This window comes from Chamaea fasciata, unplaced genomic scaffold, assembly GCF_029207755.1.
Source record: "Chamaea fasciata isolate MVZ Bird 193981 ecotype frontalis unplaced genomic scaffold, bChaFas1.0.hap1 SCAF_9, whole genome shotgun sequence".
In the NCBI taxonomy this organism is placed as follows: Eukaryota; Metazoa; Chordata; class Aves; order Passeriformes; family Sylviidae; genus Chamaea; species Chamaea fasciata.
In genome coordinates this window covers 17,819,678-17,842,570 of record NW_027094094.1, presented here as the reverse complement: position 1 = coordinate 17,842,570, position 22,893 = coordinate 17,819,678, and the positions used below count along the sequence as shown (strand labels likewise).

The 22,893-nt window shown below is 39.2% G+C and overlaps 1 protein-coding gene across 1 annotated transcript in view; it reads left to right on the top strand.

Moving 5' to 3' along the window:
• Window positions 1-22,893, top strand: part of WDFY4 (WDFY family member 4) — a 113,438-nt gene that overhangs the window by 6,062 nt on the left and 84,483 nt on the right. Inside the window, exons 4-16 of the mRNA XM_066191271.1 lie at window positions 1,308-1,454; window positions 1,801-1,990; window positions 3,092-3,281; window positions 5,194-5,354; window positions 5,695-6,147; window positions 6,538-6,642; window positions 7,529-7,719; window positions 10,224-10,834; window positions 14,906-14,999; window positions 19,552-19,766; window positions 20,646-20,746; window positions 21,717-21,924; window positions 22,195-22,271. Of these exons, the coding sequence (XP_066047368.1) occupies window positions 1,308-1,454; window positions 1,801-1,990; window positions 3,092-3,281; window positions 5,194-5,354; window positions 5,695-6,147; window positions 6,538-6,642; window positions 7,529-7,719; window positions 10,224-10,834; window positions 14,906-14,999; window positions 19,552-19,766; window positions 20,646-20,746; window positions 21,717-21,924; window positions 22,195-22,271 (2,743 nt within the window). The remainder of the gene's footprint in view (window positions 1-1,307; window positions 1,455-1,800; window positions 1,991-3,091; window positions 3,282-5,193; window positions 5,355-5,694; window positions 6,148-6,537; window positions 6,643-7,528; window positions 7,720-10,223; window positions 10,835-14,905; window positions 15,000-19,551; window positions 19,767-20,645; window positions 20,747-21,716; window positions 21,925-22,194; window positions 22,272-22,893) is intronic.

The following is a 22,893-nucleotide window of genomic DNA, read 5'->3' as shown; positions in this document are numbered from 1 at the left end:
TGCATTATCCCTAATGTTTTGAGCTTCAGCATGCCCATGGTATACACTTAAAGGACACACCATTAGGTTTGTAGACCAGGCTTTTCTAAAAGAGAGAAGTAAGCATTTTGTGCTTTCAGATACCTTTTTAGTCTTGATTATCAGACAGCTGGTTTCCCTAGTGTTTGTCTGGCTTTTCCCCCCCATTGTGTATCTTTTTGTGTATTCTTTATCAGTCTAGCTTACATATCAAAAAGATGAATAGTAAGAATCTGTCTCATAATAGAATGGTTGGCTTTTTATTCATGATAGCCTCTCACTTTGAAGTGTTTCACAAACTCTACTTGTACAGTCATCCCAAATGCAGATTGGCATCAGGAGTACAGCCTGCTGATGAGCATCTGTGGTGTTTATCCATGACATTTAGTTAAACAGTTTGTCTTAGTCTTTCTTGTTCAAAGAGACACAAAAACAAAATCTTACTGTCAGATTATAGTGGAAATATTCTGTGTCATAAGGAGCTCTATAAAATGATATATATAGCTAGTCACAACATGAAGTTTATGATGAGACTTGTGTTTTTCACAGATTTAAGACGTTGCCATTTTTTGTAGCACACATACTCACAGAACTTCATAACACAAACCTCATTCTTCTGTTAGTTTGGTGCTGATTTTTCTTATGATTACTGTGTGCCAAGCACACACTGGGACTTCTACACAGCCATAGTGAAGATTCCACACAGCCATAGTGAAGATGGGAAGAAACTAAGTGTTGAGAAACACTGTGAAGAAACTGTCACTTGCATTTATAAAATCTGTAATTCGGAGTGTGTGCAGTCATTCAATATGTTAAAAAACTGAAGGCATTATAGGTAAACTGCTGCTATGCTGAATCAAGAAGAATGGAGAATTCATGCTTTCAGCATACCAGGCCTCTCTGGCTGCAGAATGTCCTGGAAAGTGATGGTAAAGGGGAGACTGCCTGTCCCTGGCCTTACTGTTGGTTCAGCTGCGAGTTAGTTTGCAGGTTGTGTGCTTCACTGACTGCAGGTCTCCATATGCAGGACAGAGTACTTCTGCCAAAGCTGTAGTTCAGCTGGAGCAAGAAGTCCTAGGTACAGCTACAGGAACACATAGTGTATTTAATTCTGCCATGTGGATTTTATGGCTATGGGATGTGACTGCCTGTTTTGTGTGCCCTACAGCACTCATGACAGTAAAATGCTCAAGTAGGGCTTTCATCTGCCACGAATATTCTCTGTGTGTAGAAACACAAGGAAACTCTGGTCAGCTTCTGGAGGGACTGATCTTATTTTTCCTACCTAGAGGACTATGTGGAACATTATTGGATCTGGACTTCCAGCTGCTCTGATGCAGTGCCTGTACCTTTTCTTTACTGTCCCTCCGAAGAAAAACAGTGATGACACAGAGACAAGTGAGGATGATGCCCAAACTCAGGAAATGCTTGTTAAGGTGAGATGTGCGTTTGGGAGATCATTTGCCCTGGCTACTCAGATGTTCACTTAGGCTCTTAGCTGTTCATTTGATTCATACTGCCAAAAAACCAGTAAGCTTGGACTGCAAAATGTTGAATAAGCATCAGGAGCCATATAAAACATATAAACTATCTCTTATTTTTTTTTTTACCAAACTAAACAACATGTGGGAAAAATCCATTAAGAATATCCTGTTCATTTCACTGCATCCTTTCTCCTGGAATTAGTATCAAACTTCTAATCTCCTTCCCCAATGGATTTTTCTTCATCTCCTGGTTATCTCTAGAGGTGTGTATTGTAGCTGTTGTTTATTTGCTTTTCAGATAATGCTAAACATGTACAAAGAGGAACAAGGTGTAGAGGAACTTCTGACAGCTGATAAGCTTCAGTCATTAATTATAGCAACCTCTTCTCTGTGGGACCAGTGCAGCCACTCGTGGAAAGTACCTACAGGCCGTGTGCTGAGAACAATTTCAAAGGCTCAGACCAAAACCAGCGTTGTGTACCTACAAGGTTTGGTTTAGTAAATTGCTTCTCCTTTCCTCATAGCTCCCCTGAGAATGAATTACCAAAAGGAGTCTCCCTAGGATAGATTACATCACCTGTAATCTACCTTACATCATCCAGTAGTCAATTGAAAAGGATGGACTCTTGACTTAGTAGAGAGGAGCTTTATTTAGCACTGATAGCCATCTGGACACTGAAGGGTTTTTACATGAAAAAACCCCAAAATTACAAGCAAATGCCAATCCCACTTAATCACACTGGTGTAGGCAAGAGGAAGATGTATTATGTTTTTTCTTAAGTTGTGTGACTCAGCCTGTGGGCCTGAGCCTCATGAACACTAAATACAAGGCTGGGAGCACTGTCAGAGTAATGGTATCTTTTGGTACAACATCATGGTTGGTTAAGTCCTCATTTCTTTCTAGGCTTTATTAGTTCAAGCAATTTTTTTTTTTCTTATTAAAAAGTACAAAGGCCACAAGACTCAATTTCTTAGAAGTGAAAAAATAGTTTTGTAATGCACAAAATACAATCAGTATTCCATGTCATGGAGTAAATGCATATAGATATTTTGGCTTCCTGAGTGAGATAGAAACAACTATTTGAACATTTTGAGGCTGCCCTGGAAGGACTGGCCATGAAACTAGACAAGAAAAGTAGGCTTCATTCCCCAGAGCAAAATGTGTGTACCCCATTACATATGCTTCATTGAGCAAAGAATTAATCTGTGAACTGCACAGAATGTGGGATTCACTTAGAATGAGGCAATTAAATCTGTTAGTCTTCGCTTACCTTGTACTCAGACAGCAGGATTCAGTATATATGAATTTTGGTGAGTTGGGGGGTTGAAAGTTTATACTCCTGAGATTAAATCAGTTTCTGGTAGTAAAGCAAAGAAATGCATGTATATTTCAAAGCCAGCAATGCTCTTCATGTACCTTCTGAAATGAGTATGATATTCATATGTCCTCTTTTCTTTTCTTTGTAGAAAAATAGTTGTCTGACTCCTCTTTTACTGGGAAATAACTTCAAATTTGTTTATTTTTTGTTAGTAACTTTAAACTTGTTTGACTGTCAGTTCTTAAATACCTACTATATTTTTTTCCACAGCTGTTGACTGCATTAAAATAGCTGTTCAGAATCTCTTTACACTGGCTGACACATTACCTGCTTGTGATGTGTGTGAAGCTGCTAGCATTGTGTTGTCCTTTGTGAAAGATTCTTACCCTGTATCATCAGCCTTATTAGCAGAATTTGAAAATAATGATGGCTACCAACTCCTGCTAAAAATTTTACTCAGGTAAGAAAGGGTTTTAGTGGGCTTCTAGAGGATGGTAAAGCTTAATTTTCAGAATGCATAGTGGTCTCTTAAAATATGAGTCATAGAGGTAACTCTGTGTGGATGCAAAGCATTGCTATATTAGGAAGGGAAGCAGTATATAACTTTTACTACTTAAACCATAACAGAAGGAGACCAGTATAGAGGAAGTCAGTTTGCAGGTGGGATAGGGACTTTTTGAACACAAGACAAAGGTTCTTCATCAATTAGTATTACAGAGGATGTAGGACAGAGACATTTGTCTTGGTTAAGGTGAGCTTTTAATCCAGGAATGCAGTCAGCTAGGGAGGGAAACACAATCTCCTTGCTTACAAAAACAAGCAAACAAAACCCACCCAAACTTAAATCTGAAATGTTTACATTCTTCAGAACCCAGGTGAGCATAAACATATCAGGAAAAATCCCCACTAGTTATCCTAATCCAAAGAACAAAGCAGAATCTGTTACTCCTCTTGTCAGCTCATATTGTCATACCAGGCTGAGTTTCTTTAACATCATTTGAAGAGAGCATTTCCAAATGTTTTTTTTTTCCATCCTGGATTTGCCTATTGTACTATTTCTCCAACACTTGTGAAAATTTTGGTTCCTGAAAAGCTACTGGGGTGGGCATGGTATTTTGTAATTTGGATCTAGAGGATTGTAAACTGAATTATGAAGTCAAAAATATCTGTGGGTGACTATGCCTGTTTGTGATTTTTGAATGGCACGGAATTATTAATTTACAATTGGAAAAAATGTTGTGTTTTTCTGGCAGCATTTTCTTTAGTTACCAGAGACTGTCTAGATTTCTCTTGCAAATAAACTGTGCATTATGCATATTTCTGATTAAATTCTAGCCATGTTAGGGCAGGAAATATGTAATCTTTTTCAGTAAGGGCTATGAATCCCCATCCTTTTTAACTGGTGTAACTAGGCTGAAGAGACAGAAATAACAGATGCTCAGGGATTCTGCTTAGTCTTCATTCCCAGCATATGCTGGCATAAAGGGGTAGAGGGAGAGTTCTTTCCAGAATGTTTTGTGTGAGAAGGTGGTCTCTTCTCTGATGTTTAGAACTTTTTCTTCAGGTAAGAAACCCTTGCTAATAGCATTCTTTGAAAGAGAGCATTTACTCTCTTTTTTTCTTTTTCATGTTTAGGTGAAACTAGAACATTTTGCTCTTTTCTTCTGAGATTTTTCTAACCTAACAGTGTCAGTCTATTTCTCTGCCACTAACTCATGCCCAGATGATGCAGTTTTCCTTAAGAATTGTCCCATCTGAGAATTAGAGAATAAGATGATGTGATAAGCAGCTCTCTGTCTTTTGACAGGCTGTCACTTCAGTCTATGAACCATGGCAAATCTGGGGTTACATTTCAAACTGTTTCCTTACTTAGGAGAGACCTGCCATCTTCATGTCAAGATTCACAAAGCTCAGGCAATATAATGTATTTCCCCTCCTCAGGGCTGAGATTTTTCTGTTATTTATCTTAGTTAGCAAGTCCCATATCCTGCCAACTATATGCCCACCTTTTTATATGAAGTGTGTTTTAATTATTTGGTTTCTCACAAAGTTTAAATTTTTATTCCCCAAATCAGGCCTCTTTTCGAGTTAGCTTTTTTCTTAATTTTTTTTTTTTTTTTTTTTTTTTTTTTTTTTTTTTTTTTTTAGGACACATAACTGGACTAAGTTAAAGCATTTAACTTCCTTTTGTTCAGAAGACTCTTTCAGTGTCACTTCAGTTTCCTTCAGTCTGTAGGTTTTGCCCTGATTCAGTGTGCCACTATGGTGTGGATTATTCTGTGTAGCTCCTATGTGCTCCATACTGATGATGTATCCAAAGTGTTTGTATAATTAAGGCATGAACATATGACTGTCCTGAGCTTTTTTCCCAGATGTGAGGGTTTGCAGCAAAATGAAGGACACCCCTATCTGGATGAGATCTTGGACATGCTGACTTGCCTTACAACCTGTGGAAAAACTGAACTGAAAGTTTCTGGCAATATTGTACACCCGCAATTGCCCCACTTTGATTTTGAACGGACACAGCCTTCTGGTACAGTATATATTTACACAAGTGGGTGGGTAGGTGGGTCAGAGGAAAATGAAACTCTCTTCATTTTTTGTGTCTTAATATGGAGGAAAGCAGTATGATGTGGCATCTTCAAATCTATGTGCTAGTGCTGCAGGAGCCTGAATCCCACCTACACCAAACTGAAATGACCATGTCAGCTCTAGGGTCTGATCCAAGCTCAAGAATATGCCTCCCAATAACATCCCTCATGCCTGTTGCTCTTATTTCCGCTTTCAGATGATTTAACATTATAGTTAGGGTGCTTGCAGACTTAAATAACAGTCATGTAAAAATTATCTCGCCTGGATTTTTTTCCCCACAGGAATGACGGTTAAAAACCTCCAGCCTTTTCAAGTGTTGCAGTCCATTTTCCAGAGAAGTAATGATCAGCATCTGTGTGGAAGAATCTTGGCAGCAATTGGTACCATATGGGCTTGGGATAGAATGAACTTCTTTCTTTTGGAATGGACACTCCAACCTATCAACCAATTCACTGACATAATTCATTTCAAACCACACCCAATCCAAGTCCAGTTCTTCAGGCTTGTGGAGTCGATAGTCCTAGACCTGTCCTATGTCCCTCATGAGATTTTGAAGAAGGTTCAGTATTTGATAAAGGAAAACATGGTGCCATTCTGCACCTTAACGGCTCTCCAGTGCCTTCTCAGCATGACCCAGAAGGACCTGTTATTTAGTGATATTTTCCGTGACTCTGGGCTCTTAGGCCTACTGCTGGCACTTTTGAGGAAGGAGGCCAAGATCCTGAGGAAATCAGGTACAACTTAATGCCACTCACAATGACCATTAAAGTAGGCAGATCAATACGGATAAATCATCTCTTTGTACAGTTTGTTGTGGTTTTTTTGGTTTTTTGGTTTTTTTTTTCTGAGTATCTAGATTTTGTCTTCAAGCCAACTGGCCTAACTTTGACACATAAGCTGAGTCTTCCCTGAAATCTTTGCTGTTTATTGTTCTCTTCACTAGCCTAAACAGCTCTGGGCTTTTCTTTGCTACTGTATGTTGAATTGTTCTGGGTAACACCCTTCAGCCCACACTTTTAAACAGGTCTTAATTTGGGGTTCTCTAGAATGAAAGCTTGAGATTGAAGCAAGAAAAATTCTGCCATTTCTTGTAAATTGTAACATAATTTTTAATATATTGACAGCTGGAACACATCTGCCTGGTCTAAAAGAAGGCACTGAGAAGGAATTAAATGTAGTGATGTTGAAGATGGTGGCTGCCCTTACAGCAAGGTCTGTGAGGAACACAGGTAAGGAATTACATATGACTGCATTACCTTCATGATATTTAGTGGCAAGCAGCCATTGTCTTAAGAAGCACCAACAATTTTTGTGACTTTTGTGCTTCAGTCAAAAATGGATGAAAAAAGCTGGAAGTGTAGGGATACCTGTGTTACACTAGGAAAAAATGTGACAAAGGTATTCTCATCCTCATTCTCATCTCATTCTCATTCAAGCATAATGAGCTTTGTCTCAGTAGTCAGCTTGTTTCCTTCATCCATGTGCTTAATCCTATAGTGTTTATATAGGATGCACAAACTTAGCTTGTGGGAAAAAAGTGTGTGTACTTGACTCTTGTGTATTGTTTGTTCATCCAGATTTTCTTCCGTCATGTCTCTTATTTGAAATCTTGATTGGATCAGGTACATACTGAATAACATTTCTGTATTTGTGTTATACCTAAGAAGTCTGTTTGTAGGGAATCCTGTGGAACACAGTAGTACAGGAGTGAACCCCACTGAATACTGGAATCCTCTCAATTCACTCTGGAATCCTAGAATCATCATGTTTGCAGCACCTTGCACAGTGTAAATATATTTTCAGAAACTATCAAAAAGTTCCCTTCCTAAATGAAAAAGATGCTTAGGCTGAAACTAAGGTGTCTTTTCCTTTTCATTATTGTATTGGGAAGCTGTCATCTCTGATGATTGGAAATCATGGTCATCCAGTCATTTTACCCCTAGTTGTTCTTGTGCAATTCAGTTTCTGTCGTCTTTAGCTTAACCAGCTGCTCATCTTACCTGTCTTGCTGTATTTGTAGAAATGTGGCACTTCACACCCACACTGAAAGTCTGCCTGTAAAAACTATAATCAAAGGATAGTTTAACTAACAGATGATCATGCATTTGTCCCTAGTTGTTCTGAAGGACTATGGAATGGTGCCATATATCAAGATATTTTTGGATGATGAGTGCTACAGGAGTGCTACTCTCAGCATCTTGGAGCAGTTATCAGCCATCAATTATGAAGAATATATGAGCATTATTATTGGGGCCCTCTGTTCTTCTACTCAATGGGAACTGCATCTGAAAGCAGATCTTTTGAAGGTAATTAATGTGGCTCTCACTTGGACATTGTTTTCTTGGGAACTTTTTTTTTTTCAGTATGGTAAGAGCAGAAGAAAGAGTCAGAGGCCAGCTCTAGATTATTACTTGGGCACTTTGATTTTTAGCAATGCTTGTGTGTTCAATACCTTCACTCAGTATCAGATTATGAAGTATTTTTAATATTTAAATAGTAATGCAAGAGGGACAAATGGAAATGCTAAAGGCACAATTGTATGAGCAGTTCTATGTAATATGAAAGAGAAAGGAGAAACAAATGTGAATGAAAATGGGTATGTGGAGAGAGGATGTAAGATATGAAGCAGTAAGATTGGGAGAGCCAGGGTAGGGATGAGATGAGCATCTTCATTCTGATAAGTTTCCAAGGTTGAAAATTTGCTTTCCTTAATTTTGTTATTTCCCACAAACACAAGTATCATTTAAAAAGAGATGAGGCAATGGAAAGGAAGAATTTTATGAATGTTTGGAGGAAGAAATTAGAACTAATAATAGCCTCTATTGACCCCAGAGTGTCTGATCCCTAAGCAATGAAACAGGAGAAAGAATAACTGTGCTTTTCTTTGGTTTAGGTCATAAGCATCCAATTGAAAAGCAGCACTGCTGTAAGCAGTGATTTTAAAATTTCTTTCTACCTTCTCTATTAAGTGTGAATGGAATTCACTTTTCTGTACAATATAACAACTGCTTCTATAATAAAAGAACCATGTTCTTTAAAAAAAATTAAAAGGACAAAATTTATAACTTTGAATAGTAAACTTCAACAATACCTGTGGAAAAGTTGAGTCTGGTGTTCAAACTAATATGAAAATAAATGCAACTTCAGTGTCTAATTTTGACAAATGATAACTGTATTAAAGCATAATGTAAGCAAATGAATTTATTTTCTGTATCCATTGGGACTGTGATTGTGTTACACGCAAATTCAGATTGATTTGCTAATGTATATTTAGCTGTTAAAGCCTGAGCCCAAATGCAATTAGCACTGCCGTATTCCAGCGTGGCACGTGGACAATTATGAGGAATAACAAATAATGGAATGTGCGAAATAAATTCTGTTAGCGGTAACTGAGTTAGGGGGTTTCCAACAGACATCAGTTTTATAGATTCAAGACAGAGGAATACTAACTCATAGGCGATTAAATTCTAACTGAGTTAAAGCTGGAGGAAATGTGTTTACTGTTGACCTACTCTGGAATGTGTTGAAGCCATCCTGATAACTTCAACTCTAAGTTATTAAATTTACTCCCTGTTCAGAAGTCTCTGCCTGGTTTGATACATTATCATACAAAATTGAATGACAGTAATAGAGTGCCCCCTCCCCCTTCAGTTCTGGCAACCCTCTCTCACAGTCCTAGATCATGTTATAGGCAGATATATTTCTGTTAAAAACTGTTCCTCCTCAGGAGGTTGTGAAGTAAAGCTCTTTCATGGGATATCTCTTGAGGAGGTCTATATGTTAAATTTACCCTTTCCAATGTGCAAAGGTTACAGCATCAAATTTGAAAAGTCCCTGTACAAAATGAATTGTGCAATGTCCCAAAAACTTGGGATCAATTATATTCAAACGAAGTAGACTGTTTCCTTGCATGCTTCTTTTTCTCACCAATTTTACTTGCACAGCTCTTAATAACTTTTCCAGATTTGTTTTAAAATGGCAAGCACATAGCATTCAAAATTGTCAAATAGTTTAAGTTGTTTTTTATGTATGTGTAATATTGTCAAGTGGCATTCACTTATAACCTGCTTTAAGCCTCTTGAAGTTAGATAAAATCTAATGACTTCATTGTCTTGAGATCTTACTTTTTATGGCTTTTTTTCTCTGAAGTATTGTGCAAACTTTAAAAATATCTCAGCTGAGAAAAGGTATTCTTGTCTTTCTTAGTGGGGAGAGCCTGCTTGTTGCAATATTCTTTGTCCCATCCCATGTCACTGGTCTTTTGGGAAGGGCCTTCTCAGTCATAGGAACAAAGTCTAGTGTGGGTTTTCACGAGCATTCAGGGCTGCAGGAAGACTTGTCTGTAGGAAGCTGTCCTTCCTGCCAGTTTCCATATGAGGGTATTTACAATTGAATCCTTACTTCCATTTACTTAGGGCAAAGGCAGGTTTCTTGAAAGAGTCTGAGAAGACTGATAAAAGAACAGTCAAAGATATGACACTACCTCTGGCCAAACTGAGTAGGATATGTGAAGCAGGAAATTTGATTTGTTTCCTCCTGTGAGCACTGTTCTGAACCTGTTAGGCTGACTGCTTTAGCAGCTCCTAAGGTGTATTCAAGTGTTGGCTGTATGCTTCATGGGGTATATGGGGGAGGGGAGAAGAAGTTTTGCAGTGATGACCTTTATTTTGACTACCTTCCCCTCCCCCCTCAAAGAGTGAAATTTCAGTGAAGAATTTTTGTGCAAACTTGGAATTTTAAAATATTCTAAAACTTCTTTGTCCCTTGATTTAAGTGCTTCTTTTGTTTCCTTTCTTGCCAACATCTGTAGTCACTCTTGAGGATACTGGAGAGTCCCAAGAGCCATTCAGCTTTCAGAACCTGCAGTGGATTCAATGGGCTCCTGTCCCTCCTCTCAGACATGGAAGGTGCATTGCAGGACCCTCCATCTGGGCAGTGGGCAGCAGTTGGACAGAATTGTGTATTGGAGCTGGTTTTCTACACTCTTCAGGGGATAACTGCAGCCTTGCACCTAGACCCTGTCAACAGCAACTTCTTCCAGAGGAATGGTCTCTTTGAAAAGATGGCGGAGGATCTCGGATCACTTGGATGCTTCTGGACAGAAGGGAAAAGGCAAATTCCTGTGAGTCTTGAGAAGAAAAGGACATTTGCAGAATTCTTGGATGCAGCATTCTGTACTTCAGAACCTTTCCCAGCATGGCTAAAAAACTGCATTCGGATTCTGAATTTTCTTGATCATATGCTCAAAGGAACCCTCCATCAGGAAAGCTACTATAAGGAGAGGAAGTCAGAGATGGGAGAAGAATCAAGAGATGATCAGGAGGCACCCCAACCCCAGGAAGAGCATCCTGTTGCTTTCAACAGACCAGGCAACAAATTATCTACCTCTGCCTATATACTATGGGAAAACCCTGAAGAGAAGTAAGCTTTCATTTACTACAGGAAATAAAGTACTAAGGCTGGTATATGCATTATATATGGCGGTAAACTGAGGTAAACAAATCAATTCAATCCCAACTCCCAAGCCTCCAGACAGCAGGAATCAATGCTTTTGGAAAGGTAAATGATGGAAAAATTTGGTTATAAGGATTTAGTGCAGCAGTGGGACACATAGCCCCAAGAGGTGAAGAGTTTATGTTGAAGATTCTGACACCTGCAAAGTGGGAGCAGGAATAGGGTCTTAGAAGAAGGTTGCTGGGACTTAAAGCTTGTGCTTAGTCACTGCTTGAACCCGCCCTGATCAATTTTGACTATTTCAATTATGTGGAATTAATTATGCTTCCAGTCACTCGATACATTAAATATAAAAGTTACACTAAGGTATTTTAAATGCTCCCTCATGCATGTGTGTCCAAGCACATGTGCAGACACGCTGTCATTCATTCATGCTGATATAGAGGAAATTGGAAAAGAAACAGTCATGCTGCCTACCTCATTGAATGAAGGTTTATGTCAAAATATATGTGCCTGGTGGGAAGGGAAGACTATACCAGAAATCAGCATAGCTGTCAGCTGTGAATCAATTCTGAATCACATGCTTTTTGTAGCTCATGGGATTTTTCTGTCCATTCATTTCTCTCTAGCTTTATCTTGAATCTCAGTCCTTTTCTCAAATTTATGTTTCTGGTTGAAGTTATGTTTAAAAAGGCTAAGTTGATGAGTGTGAGATTTCTTCAGCTCTTATTGTAGATTATTGCAAAGTCATCTTCCAATTTCAAGACCAAGACATGATGTCTGCCACTTGTAGCAGCAGTCACTGAAGTCAGCAGAACTCTTTTCCCTGTGTACTGAGGCAGGCTGAATAAGCATTTCTGGTTATATTTATACTTGTTTGAAGCAAGTAAAAAAAGTGTGGCAGACTTCTTTGTTCCCTATGCAGCAGATTTTAATGTAGTTATGGACATGCTTGCTCCTTGTCACCACTCTTTAAATTACACTGGAAGTTTCTGGTTAGATACTCCGTGCTGGGGAGAGGACTTGGTATCTCAGGATGAATAAATGCTCATTTCCAAGCAGATCTTCCTAGCCTGATCTGGGAGAACATGGGTCCATGTACAATGAATATATAGATGGTGGTCATTGTGAGAAGTACACTCTTGTTTATGTGTGTGTATAAGGGAGGCCCAGGGATGGTAAGGGACAAAGAGTAGGTTGGGGCAATGCTGGGAGGGGTGTGGCTCTGTCTTCTGCTTGTCCTTCTGAAGCCACCAGGTCTGAAATGAGCAAGGCTTCCTATGTCCTTGTGTTGTTTTGCCTGCTGAGATGTGATCGTCTACCGTAACTGAATACCATTTGTAGAGATATTATTCCTGTAAACTGAGACCCTTTCCATTCACAGTGCCTGATTTGGGATTGTTTCTCTTGGTTCTGGGACATGAAGGCACAAAAGGAAGGCAGATTAGCTGGGCGTGGCTAGAGACTGTCCATGACAGGTGTATGCAAACACAAAAGAGGAACATGCACTGGAAAGCTGACAATCTTCAAGCCATACAGCCCGTATCGTTTTCCACCAGTGAATTTTATGAAAACAAAAATAAGAAATCCCATAGTTTCTGCAAGCCTGTTGTTCCCCTAGTGCAGCTTCCTCTTAGCCCTACTCCACACTCCCACTTCCCCCTGAAAAGGTTTCAGGCAGCAGCTCTGCAGCTTGAAAGGAGGAACTTGAATGCAGTCAGTGTAGGTGGCCTGTGATGCCCCCTCTTGCAACATATATTCCCAAGGAGGCAGGGAAAGGGGCTGATCCTGGCGGGAGCCTGTGGCTAATACATAGAAAAGTTAGCATTTTAATGCTGGATAATATTCTAGACCCTTCCACTGTCCTGTGGTCAATGATGCTGCAAGCTTCTGGGACACAGGGGAATTGACCCTGTCATTCCCATCTCAAAACCAGCCCTCTGTGTTCCTGCTCCTCCAGTAATGTTTGAAACACCTTTTGTGACAGATGGGGTCTCTGGTTGGCCTTTTTTCCCTGTTGATTAGACATAGCTTGCTGCAAGCTGTGTTAACTGAGGCTGATCACTTTGGGAGGGAAGCCCTTCTTTGTGCCCACTTAAGCAGCATGGCTGCTGCAGCTGCTGTTACCACAGACAGCTCACTGTGCTAATGGCTCTTCAGGTTCTTTGTGACATCTCATTTTGCCCCCAAAACCTCTTATTTGTCTTATTTTTAAGTAGCATCAGTGCAGAGTACATTTGCAATTGACAGCATGTTACTGGTGAGATAGATGGAGCGGAATCACAGGGCTGATAGGATAGCCCTGGGGCAGGAGTGTGAGTGATGGAGTATTTGCAAAGGTTGGAGTTGGACCAGGAACACAGATTTTGTACTGACACAGGCCATAAAATGAGGACCTTGGAGAAAACCACAGAGAAGGCTGGAGAAAAGTCTTACATAATATTCTTAAAAACCCTTCATGAGCCTTGTTTCCCTTCTCTGCACACAATCCAGCACCCCAATGTCCTTGTGGTGGGAGGCCCAGAACTGAACGCAGCACTCGAGGTGTAGCCTCACCAGTGCCAGGTACAGGGGAAGAATCACTCCTCTGGTCCTGCTGGCCACACTATTGTTGATTCAGGCCAGGATGCCATTGGCCTTGTTGGCCACCTGGGCACTCTCTGGCTTGTGTTCACCTGGGCTAGCACTCCAAGTTTGTTTCCAGCCAGGGAGCTTTCCAACCATGATTTTGTCCCCATTGATTTTAGTGAGTCTGGATTTTTCTCTTTTGAAATAGTGTGGGTTTTCTCTGGGAGATGGGAGGAGAGTGTATTTTCAGTGTACTTTTTTCTTCGACATTTAGGAAGTTTCCCACGTTCATGTCTAGTACAGGTGCATGTATCCACACTGAAACCACTGCTGCAACAACTCTTTATACCAGACCTGAATTTGATTTATTGCACAGAAAATATTGCAAATGAGCAATTCATTTGAAATTATCTTCCTTGAGGGTGCAGTAAAAATTATTTGTCACTGTGTGGCAGTGTGCTACGCATTACTCCCTGTTCTGCTGTATCAGATGAGCCTTTTTGGGAGTGGCTAACAAACGTTCAATTGCAGCCTTTTTACCCTCCTTTACTTCCGTTGTAAAACTTCTTTTTTTTTTTTTCCCTTTAATGTTTACTCTTATACTTGTACCTTGTTTTTCATACAATCCATAAAGCATATTGTGCGTTATTTTGTCGGTATGATTACAGCCTTTAGATGTTGCTTTTGCTTTTCTTGTGAGATCTGCGTGGGACAGACATTTCTGACAGTGCACATCACAACTCCCGTTCAGAGGTGCACCCAGAAATGTTGATGATACTCTTAACAGGACAAGCCTTTAGTGCCTAAACTAGAGGTTTTCCAATACTGTGGGTTCATCTTTGAGATATATCTGACCTCTAGCCTGCATAATGGCATTAGCAGATCTTCTCTGTGATGTCTCCGATTCCTCAGTTCCTTCCTGTACCAGAACATAAAAAAGTCATAAGTGGCAAAAATTAAAACTGGTGGGAAAGCAGATATTAAACTATAGTTTACTACTTTAGGCAAATTCTGGTGTTGGAAGGGGAGAGTGGCATACTGAATTCCGCAAGACTGTCTCACCTTTGCTTATTTCCATTGTTTTAAAGTACTGAAGTTACTGTATAACCCAACTTAGAAACTCCTAGAAAATAAAAAGGATAACACTGCTTGTAGACTGATGCATCAGCAATTCCTCTGATTGTCTGTTTTCTGTTCTGCAAATATCTTCAAAGGCAAATTTGTTTAAAGAGGCTGCTGCACATCTTTGAATGTGCAGGTCCTTGAAATGTCAGCTCATGAGCAGGTGATGTCTTGTCTTTGTTACTCTAAGGAGGTATCTAGCTGTTCTGGGTCATTTGCATTGTTTGCTTCATTTCCAATGCTGAGCCTGGTTGCTACTAGTAGGATTTAATGCTGTTCTCTGCTGGAACATTGTTAGAAGCTCTTTGCTGTTGTTAATGGTAATTATGATGTGTCTCTTTACCGCAGGTTGGAAATGAGAGACTGCACCATTGTACATGCAGGTGCTGTCTGTGTCATGGTGAGGTTGCTGCCAAAGCTGTACAAAGAAGAACATGCTCAGGTGAGTCTGAACATATCGAAATGTCATCTAAACAGTGTCTTCTACTTCTGTGTAGCTTCATTTCCAGGAATTGCTTAGTCTTTGCAAATGCGGCAGTGCAACATTTACCTAAAACACTGTCAGGAGGAAGAGCATAAATTTCACTGAGTCAGGAGATGTAAGAACAAAGACTTTTGGCTGTCAGTTTCCCAAAGCATTTCTGTACCTGTCTGATGCAGTGCACAGATTTTGGTCCCAGAATACTTATTGCAAAGGCACAATGTAGAAGTGCCTTGGAAACTGTTTAAAGTATTGCCAACAGGCCTAGCAACCAGAACAGTCTGACTCTTCTGACCTAATGGTCCATAAACTTTAATGCAGCTTAGAATGTGTTTTTCTTTGTCAAACCTTCCCTATATATATGTATACACATCCACTCTGACTGCCTATATTGTCTTGGTTGTTTGGTCTAAAATACTTGAATGCAGTCAAAATACATATGGAGGGATTGAAATAAAACCAGGTTGCTCATACAGAGCTCTGAAAGGGACAAATAACTGCTGGCACAGTCCAATTCTGTTTATTGGAATCAAGCCATCAGCTAGAGAAATTTTGTTAATTACAGTAATTAATTTCTGAAAAACAAGTAGAATGGTTAATTGGATGAGAGTGTCATCAAGAAATTGGAATTGTCTCTAGGACTTGAGCTCTGTAAGAGGGAGAGCCTCTCAGGTCCTCAGTAGATGGCAGTGTTCTTAAAAGTATGAAGGATTAGAGCACAAATTCCAGCAATTTCATGCATTTAAGTATGCTCATATTTTCCTTTTTTTCTCTCCTTTTTTCTTAGTCAATAAGAAATTATTACTGGTAGTGTTTTAGTATTGCTGTTGTGAGTATAATTGCCTCAGGTAAAATTGGACCACTATTATGTAAGGTCCTGAGTCAAACTCTAGCCAGGAGTTAACAAATATGTTGAAGAGTTCTCATAAAATAATCCACAAAAAAAGGATAAAGGAAAAATAGAATTTTCCTGGCTATTTCTCTTTGAAAATCACTGAATGAGAGAAAGAATGAATAGAGTATTTCAGAGCTTGGGAATTTATTGCTTCAGAGCTTGGGAAGTATTTCAGATGCTGCCAGGTAGACACATAAAAGGCTGGACTTTAATACCTTTAATCATAACATATAACACTGGATGAATCCTTGTACTGGGAGATTCTTTTTGGAACACAGGAGTCGGGTAAGATCTGACGCAAAAGGTTTTACCTCAGTGGCTAGTGAAGGGGAGCTACTTGGTAGAAGGAAAATAACTGAAGGAATTATCCTTTGGGTGGATATATTCTGTCCCAAACAGGGTACTATTTTTTTTTCTAGTGTCACGGTATTTAACAGCTAGATGAGATGACAGAATGGCTTTGTGGATTTACTGCAGACTTTCATTAAAAAATCTTAAGGGGCTTCTTGCTCTGAATTTAAGACTGAATCCAAAAGTACATGTTTTAGGAGTAAATGTGGAGAAGAAGGGACAATCACTCATCTCTTTCTGCTTGTTTAAGTACCATGATAGATATTTTATGTCTGAGTGTCCAGAAGTAATCTGAAAAAATCTTAGAATCAGTTCAGGTCACATGTGATCCCTTTGTTTTCACAAAACTGGCAATGAAAAAGCTCTGCTTTTACAGAAACATTAATGGAACTCAATAAAATTAATGTACTCTTGATTCTGACCCTCAGAAAAAAAATCAATTTCCTGCCAATTTTGCAACTTCTCCGTGACCTTTGTCAGCTCCAAGAAATGATGGGCTGAAGCAAGGTTGAGTGTGTCAGTGTAGAAAACCCTGTAGCAGACAGTAAAACATGATTTTGCGCTTCAGCCATTTCTTATGCTTTCTGGAATGACAGTTAAAAGCTGAGGAGAATAAATTTGTGGATGTATATTCCTGCCATTGCTAGACATGATTAAAAAATCATTTGAGTGTCATGGGTACAGAAACTTGCTTAAAACCTTAAAACTGACCAAGAGTTTTGAGTCAGTAAACAGACTTTGAGTCAGTAAACTGTATGTAGAGCACATTGCTCATGTTCATGTCTATGACTGGAACTAAGCCAGTTCAGACTGCATGTTGTTTGACCACTACAAGATAGTTTTTTCTTTTATTAATATATTGTCTGTTTAGTGATAAAAGATAGCATTGCATGTTTCAAACACATAGTAAATCGAGACAGGTTCACATCTACTTTAGATACGTGGCTCAGGATATTCACAGCATGTTTTCTACCTTAAAAAGAAAGAAATTTCCTCTCAGACACATCTCATCCCTGACTGAAATTTTAAGATTTCAGAGTGTCATGATAAATCTTTCCCATTTGTAATGTCAGATACAGAGATCATCTAGATCTCATAAGGGTGAGTAAGGGACAGGAAAAAACTTTTGAGAAGAGAATAAAAGCATGATTCAGTTCTGTCTCATCCTCCTGGGAGGTTTCTTCTGAATACAGACAAAAAATAATCCTCACACAATTCATCAGGTAAATTATTTCTACATTTACTAAATAATACTATTGCTTCCACAGCTAGATTTTTCCTGTTTTCATCCATGTCTCTTGCATGATGAGCTGCTATCATAGTCACTGCTGTGAAAGTAAAACATTGTCCATCAATAAGGATTTTTCACTTTTTAAAAAGACCTTATCCTTGTTTTAAATTTATGCCAAATGACTTGTTCTCCCTGTAGATGTTAAAAAAGTAAAATTTTTCAAGTATTTCTGCGCACATAATTGTTGCTATATTGTTCTTCAATCTAAGGAAATTACATCCTTTTGAAGTGAATGTACAGTGACAAAAGTTCATAATTTTTGCTTATCTTGAATATAGCATAATACTCGTGAAGAAGAATAATGGCGAATTAAATTCAGCTACCAAATTTTGAAATTATGGGCTCTTAGGAGAAAGAATCTGGGAACTACTTAAGGAGATTTGGCAAATTGCTAGGTGACATTTGTCCTTAAAGTTCGAATCTGAGGCAGTTAGCTTCATTCTAACTGCACATTCAATATCCTGATTCACGGTGCATAAGTCTTAAGAAAATCAATCCATGCATACAGAAATACATAGCAAGGTTTCCTGGCCACCTTTAAGATTTCCACTAAAATCTCATTTTACTGGAACAAAGATGCATGAAAACAGGTCATTTTATTCAAAACAAGGCAATATTGGTATTGACAGAGCTGCTAGGCTAATGAAAATGATCAATCTTTCTGTACACCATTATGCTTTTATTTGATTTATTTCGGGATAAACCAGTTTCTTCACTTAGTCAAGACCTGTGTCATTCTCTGTTCAGTAATATTTGCACATACTTTCCTGCATAGAGTCAGAAATTGAGTAAAATGTTAATTAAAAGAATAAAAAAGTGAGACTTCGAAGCACTGTAATAGTGTAGTTTAGTCTGCTGGACGTTTCTATGTGTGATGCGATGCATAGTGAAACATATGTCCCTGGCAATGAATAGTCCTTCAGAGAGAAGAAAATGTTATCCAAAGATCTCACCCTTCAGATATGACAAATGATAGCTGAGTTTGCAGAAACAGTATTTATGTTGCAATGGATGTATTGTTTTCTAAGTGTTGTAGTTGGAGCACTTTGAAAACAAATTGCTTGTTGGCTTTGAAATTGTCCTTTATTGGCTTTGTCCAGCTGAATGCAAAAGAGCTCAATTCCTGTCTACACTAAATAAGCTTAGTCTGAATCGAGTTGCTTCTCATCCATGTTATAACATCAAATCCCATTGCCTTCATCTGTGTGTCTGTCACTATTGTTGTCCTTTTCTTTAAAAGTTTGCATAGCTTTTTCCTAGAAGAGCATGTGAGAAAGCTCAAAAGCTCTTGGAAATAGGGAATAGTTCATCTTTGTAGGATTTGTGTTTAACTATATGATCCAGTTACTTTAACACAAAATCTAGTTAGGTCAATGGGGTACAATGCATTCCGAAATGGAAACAAATTGCTCTAATGATAATTTATGAGAACTGAGAGACTTTAAGATTACTAAGTAGCAATAATGAAGCAAAGCTTCAGTTCAGCAAAACATATAGAGAAGTGTTCAAAATTATTTCATGACATCTCTTGATACAGTTCTGTTTAAGAACAGTGCTGTTAGAATGAAGAATAGATCATGTCAATTTGACTCTCCACAGGGTTAATGTTAAATATGTTGTGAGTTCCTGTGTTGTTCTTAGCTTTTGCCTAATAACCTGCCCTTGGTGGTGGTCCCTTGTTCTTGAATGACAGCCAACTCTTTTCTTTCTTCGCTGCCATAGAGTCGAGGCAGGAGAGCTGAGCTGTGGATGGCCAGGCAGCTGCTCAGATGAATATATGCACATTGTTTTAGTGCAGAGCTTGATAGAACAGCTAGGCAGTTCTGCTTGAGCCTCTTGCCTTAGGGGCTTTTTTTCTGGACCACATGTTTACACTCAGGGATTTGACAATTGAAAAACAAATTAAAATAGAATAAATCAGTTGCCCTATACAGTTTTGTTCTGTCCCTCTGATTTGACTTCTGTGTCCATTTCAGCTTTCCCAGGAAATCCAGTGTGCTCTGGTTGATTATATCCAATCCTTGGTGAAGTCAGAGAAGAGTCGTCAGGTGATGTGTGAATCTGGCCTGCTGAGCACAATCATAACCTCCTGTCAAGATGCTTTCTGCAGTGACAGTCATCCCCTGCATCTGCCCCTCACTAGGGTGTTTGAGAAGCTCTCATCACAGGCAGTTGAGCCCCATGTGTTAAGGTATAAGACTGTATCTAATGGAAGCAATTTGCTTTAGTGGAACCATTTTTTTGCAAAGGTTATAAAATAATTAGATGCTTCACAGAGTGCTCTAATTCAGCAAGACTCAGCCTTTTTTCTTTCGAGTCCCAGTTAATCCTCCTTTCTCATTGATTGCAGGATATATGCTTAAATGACTCCTGAAGATAGTACGAGTCTGTAGTGTTCTGCCACATCATCTCTGCAGGGGTTGTAAAGCCATTTATGAATGAACTGATTAAATCATTGCAAAACAACCAGAGTTATTCTCTCCTGGCATTTATATGGAGAAGTTGTTTCCTGCAGAGTAAAAATTACTTTCTCATGTCACAGATCCACGTCAATAGCAGGTGCAAAAATAAAAAGTGCAGTCTCCTTCCTCAGTTGCTGTTTCCAGTTTGAGGTTGCACTTTCTTCATTAATGCTAACAAGTGCTAGACATTACAGTGCCTAACAGCTACCAGAGTGCAGATAAATTTAAATATTCAGTGGAAGACTGTATTTCTTTCACTCAACTATGGAATAGGATTTCTAAAAAAGATCTCAATGAAAAACCCCAACCCACAGGGTTTTTTTTTCTGAAATTTTGGGGCTATTCAAAAATATTGATGAAGAAAAGAAATCATTGATTTTTTTTCTACGGGAAAACCTTGAAAGGAAATGTAAAGCAAGAAAAATATTTGTGCTGCTACAATGGAAACCATTTCTTCTGTTCCATTTGGGATGTCTTTAAAATTTGATGTTCAATAAAAAAAATTGTTCTCCAGAAGTCTAAGCTCTATTTGCATGGTTGCTGTGACTCCAAATGTGTCTGGCTTGTTTTCCTGTTTTTAAGTGACTTTTTTTTTTCTTTCATGTTAGGCAATTTCTGTGGCTGGGAGGTTCTCCATTACTACCTTCTAGACCCAGCACAAACAAGACCAAGGTCCTTTCATGTCGGGCGAGTGATTCAGCTAATGCAGGTAAGCACACAGTGAACAGCCTGCTGCTGACACAGTGGCTTACTTAGAGATGTCTTAGAAATTACAGGAAACTGCTGTTGAGTTGGTTGCTCCAAGACAGTCACTGTGAAGGTGGAGTATGTCTAGAAGATTTTCACTGGATATTACCCAGATTGGATGATACTTGACCAACACTGAGAGCTGATCTAATGGCCAGCAGAGATCAAATTATAATATCTTTGCTCAAGTTAGGTGCTGAGTATAGACTCAGATTTTGCTGGATCAGACATGGACATGGTTTATAAAAATATTAATATTCTTCAAACCAAGAGAAGTGTCTCCTTTGTTTGCAGCATATTTTTTCCTGTGGTTTACAGATAGAAATAGAATAAGCATGGGAATAAAGAGCACTGCTTTTTGTAGCCCCTAGGTTATCCTAGTAATCTACCCTGCTTATGCAGGCTGTTTTCCATCTGAGTTGTTTCTCTTCTGTAATGTGTTTCATAGATGAGAGGCTACAGTGGAGTAGTATTTGGTGCTTATACTATTCTCATGCCTGAGACACCTGATACAGTGTGGTTTATATTTGGGTCTTATGTTCTTTGCAGTCATTCTTCAAATCCTCTCCCACATGTTGCTTGTGATTATTCTGTAACAGCAGAGTTGAATGAATGGTCTTTGTGTAAGAAAAATGGAACCAATGGACTTGGGATATTTTTTAGTAGGGTGAGTTCTGGAGCTGCCTGAAGACGTGTGGGAAGAAAATATGGCTAAAATATGGCTATGGCTTTACTGGTAGCCTCTCATTTTGAAATGCCTTCAGTACAATATTATTTTGTATTGCTGTAGGATTTCTGTAGGCTGCTGATGATGTGTTATCTCGAGAGCATGAAGTGCTGTTCTGAGCAGGGATGCATAGAATACAGGCAATACCTGCAACTGGAAAAAGACTTGCAGACTTTGATCTGGTTAGACACTGTTCATCTTTCAGGTTCAGAAGAGAGTGTGGTGGACGGTAAATCTGATCCTCAGACCGTTGTGCCTGTCAGGACCTCTCCTTGGCTGTCTAAGGGATCTGCACTGGCACTCCAGACTGCCATGAGTCTCATCTCCATGACATCACCTCGGAACTTCCAGCTACACAGCAGTGCTTTAGCTCCATCCTTTGTGGAGTTTGACATGTCCATGGAAGGCTATGGGTATTGCTGCTGTTGCTTCTATTTTAGCTGCTCTGGGGTCTCCAAGCCCTTGATCTGAACACAGTAACTATTCACTTCTCTCTTCATCTAAATCTATGTACCCTATGGCTGCCTTCCATGCAGCAATGTTGCCAACATGTTTCATTACTGTCTTATTGCTGATAGCCTACTCTGCCTTGCTACCATGACTCTGAAATACCAGAAGTTCACTGGTGACCCTCAGGGATGATGTTTTTCTCTGATGATGGGTTCTTGCTTGCTTTTGTATAGGTGTTTATACCTCCCTACCTTGGCCACTGTCATGGGATCCAGTGCAGACCAATCTGTCTCAGGAGGGACTGGCATGGGTAAGCACTTCGACTCACCAGAGCTTGCTGGGAGCACTGACTTTTCAGCCCCAAGGAAAGCATTCAAGAGTTGTAAGAAAGGGCAGCACACACATTTCCTTCTCTGTGTCCCAGACCAGCTCTGAACTGTATAACTTGCACTACTCAGCAAAATGGAGAATTGGGTGCTGCTTTGTAGTGTGATGAATTAATATTAGCAATTCAAATTTAAAGCAGGCTTCTAAGAAAACAGTCTTAACAAGTAAGAGTCTCCAGATCTTAGGGTAATCTCCTATGGAAGGAATAGAGCTGCTACTTGGGTTTCTAATGGGATTCTAATGGGATTCTCCTATAAAACAAAATCTTTCATTGGGTGGACTGAAAAATGGCTGTACCTTTTGCTTCCCCAATTTTTGTGAAATTTGACAACTTGTTCCTGGCTCAGAGATTGCTAATTCATCCACTCCGTAGCATGGAGATCTGGTGGTCATTTCTCATAAGTCATCTTTAGATCCTTTACACATATGCACAGATTCATATGTGCAATCTCTGTGGTATTAAATACAGACAATGAACCCAACAGAACAGAAATTAAACTCCACAATCTAATGTTGGTTCTTCCACAGTATGGAAGAATGAAACA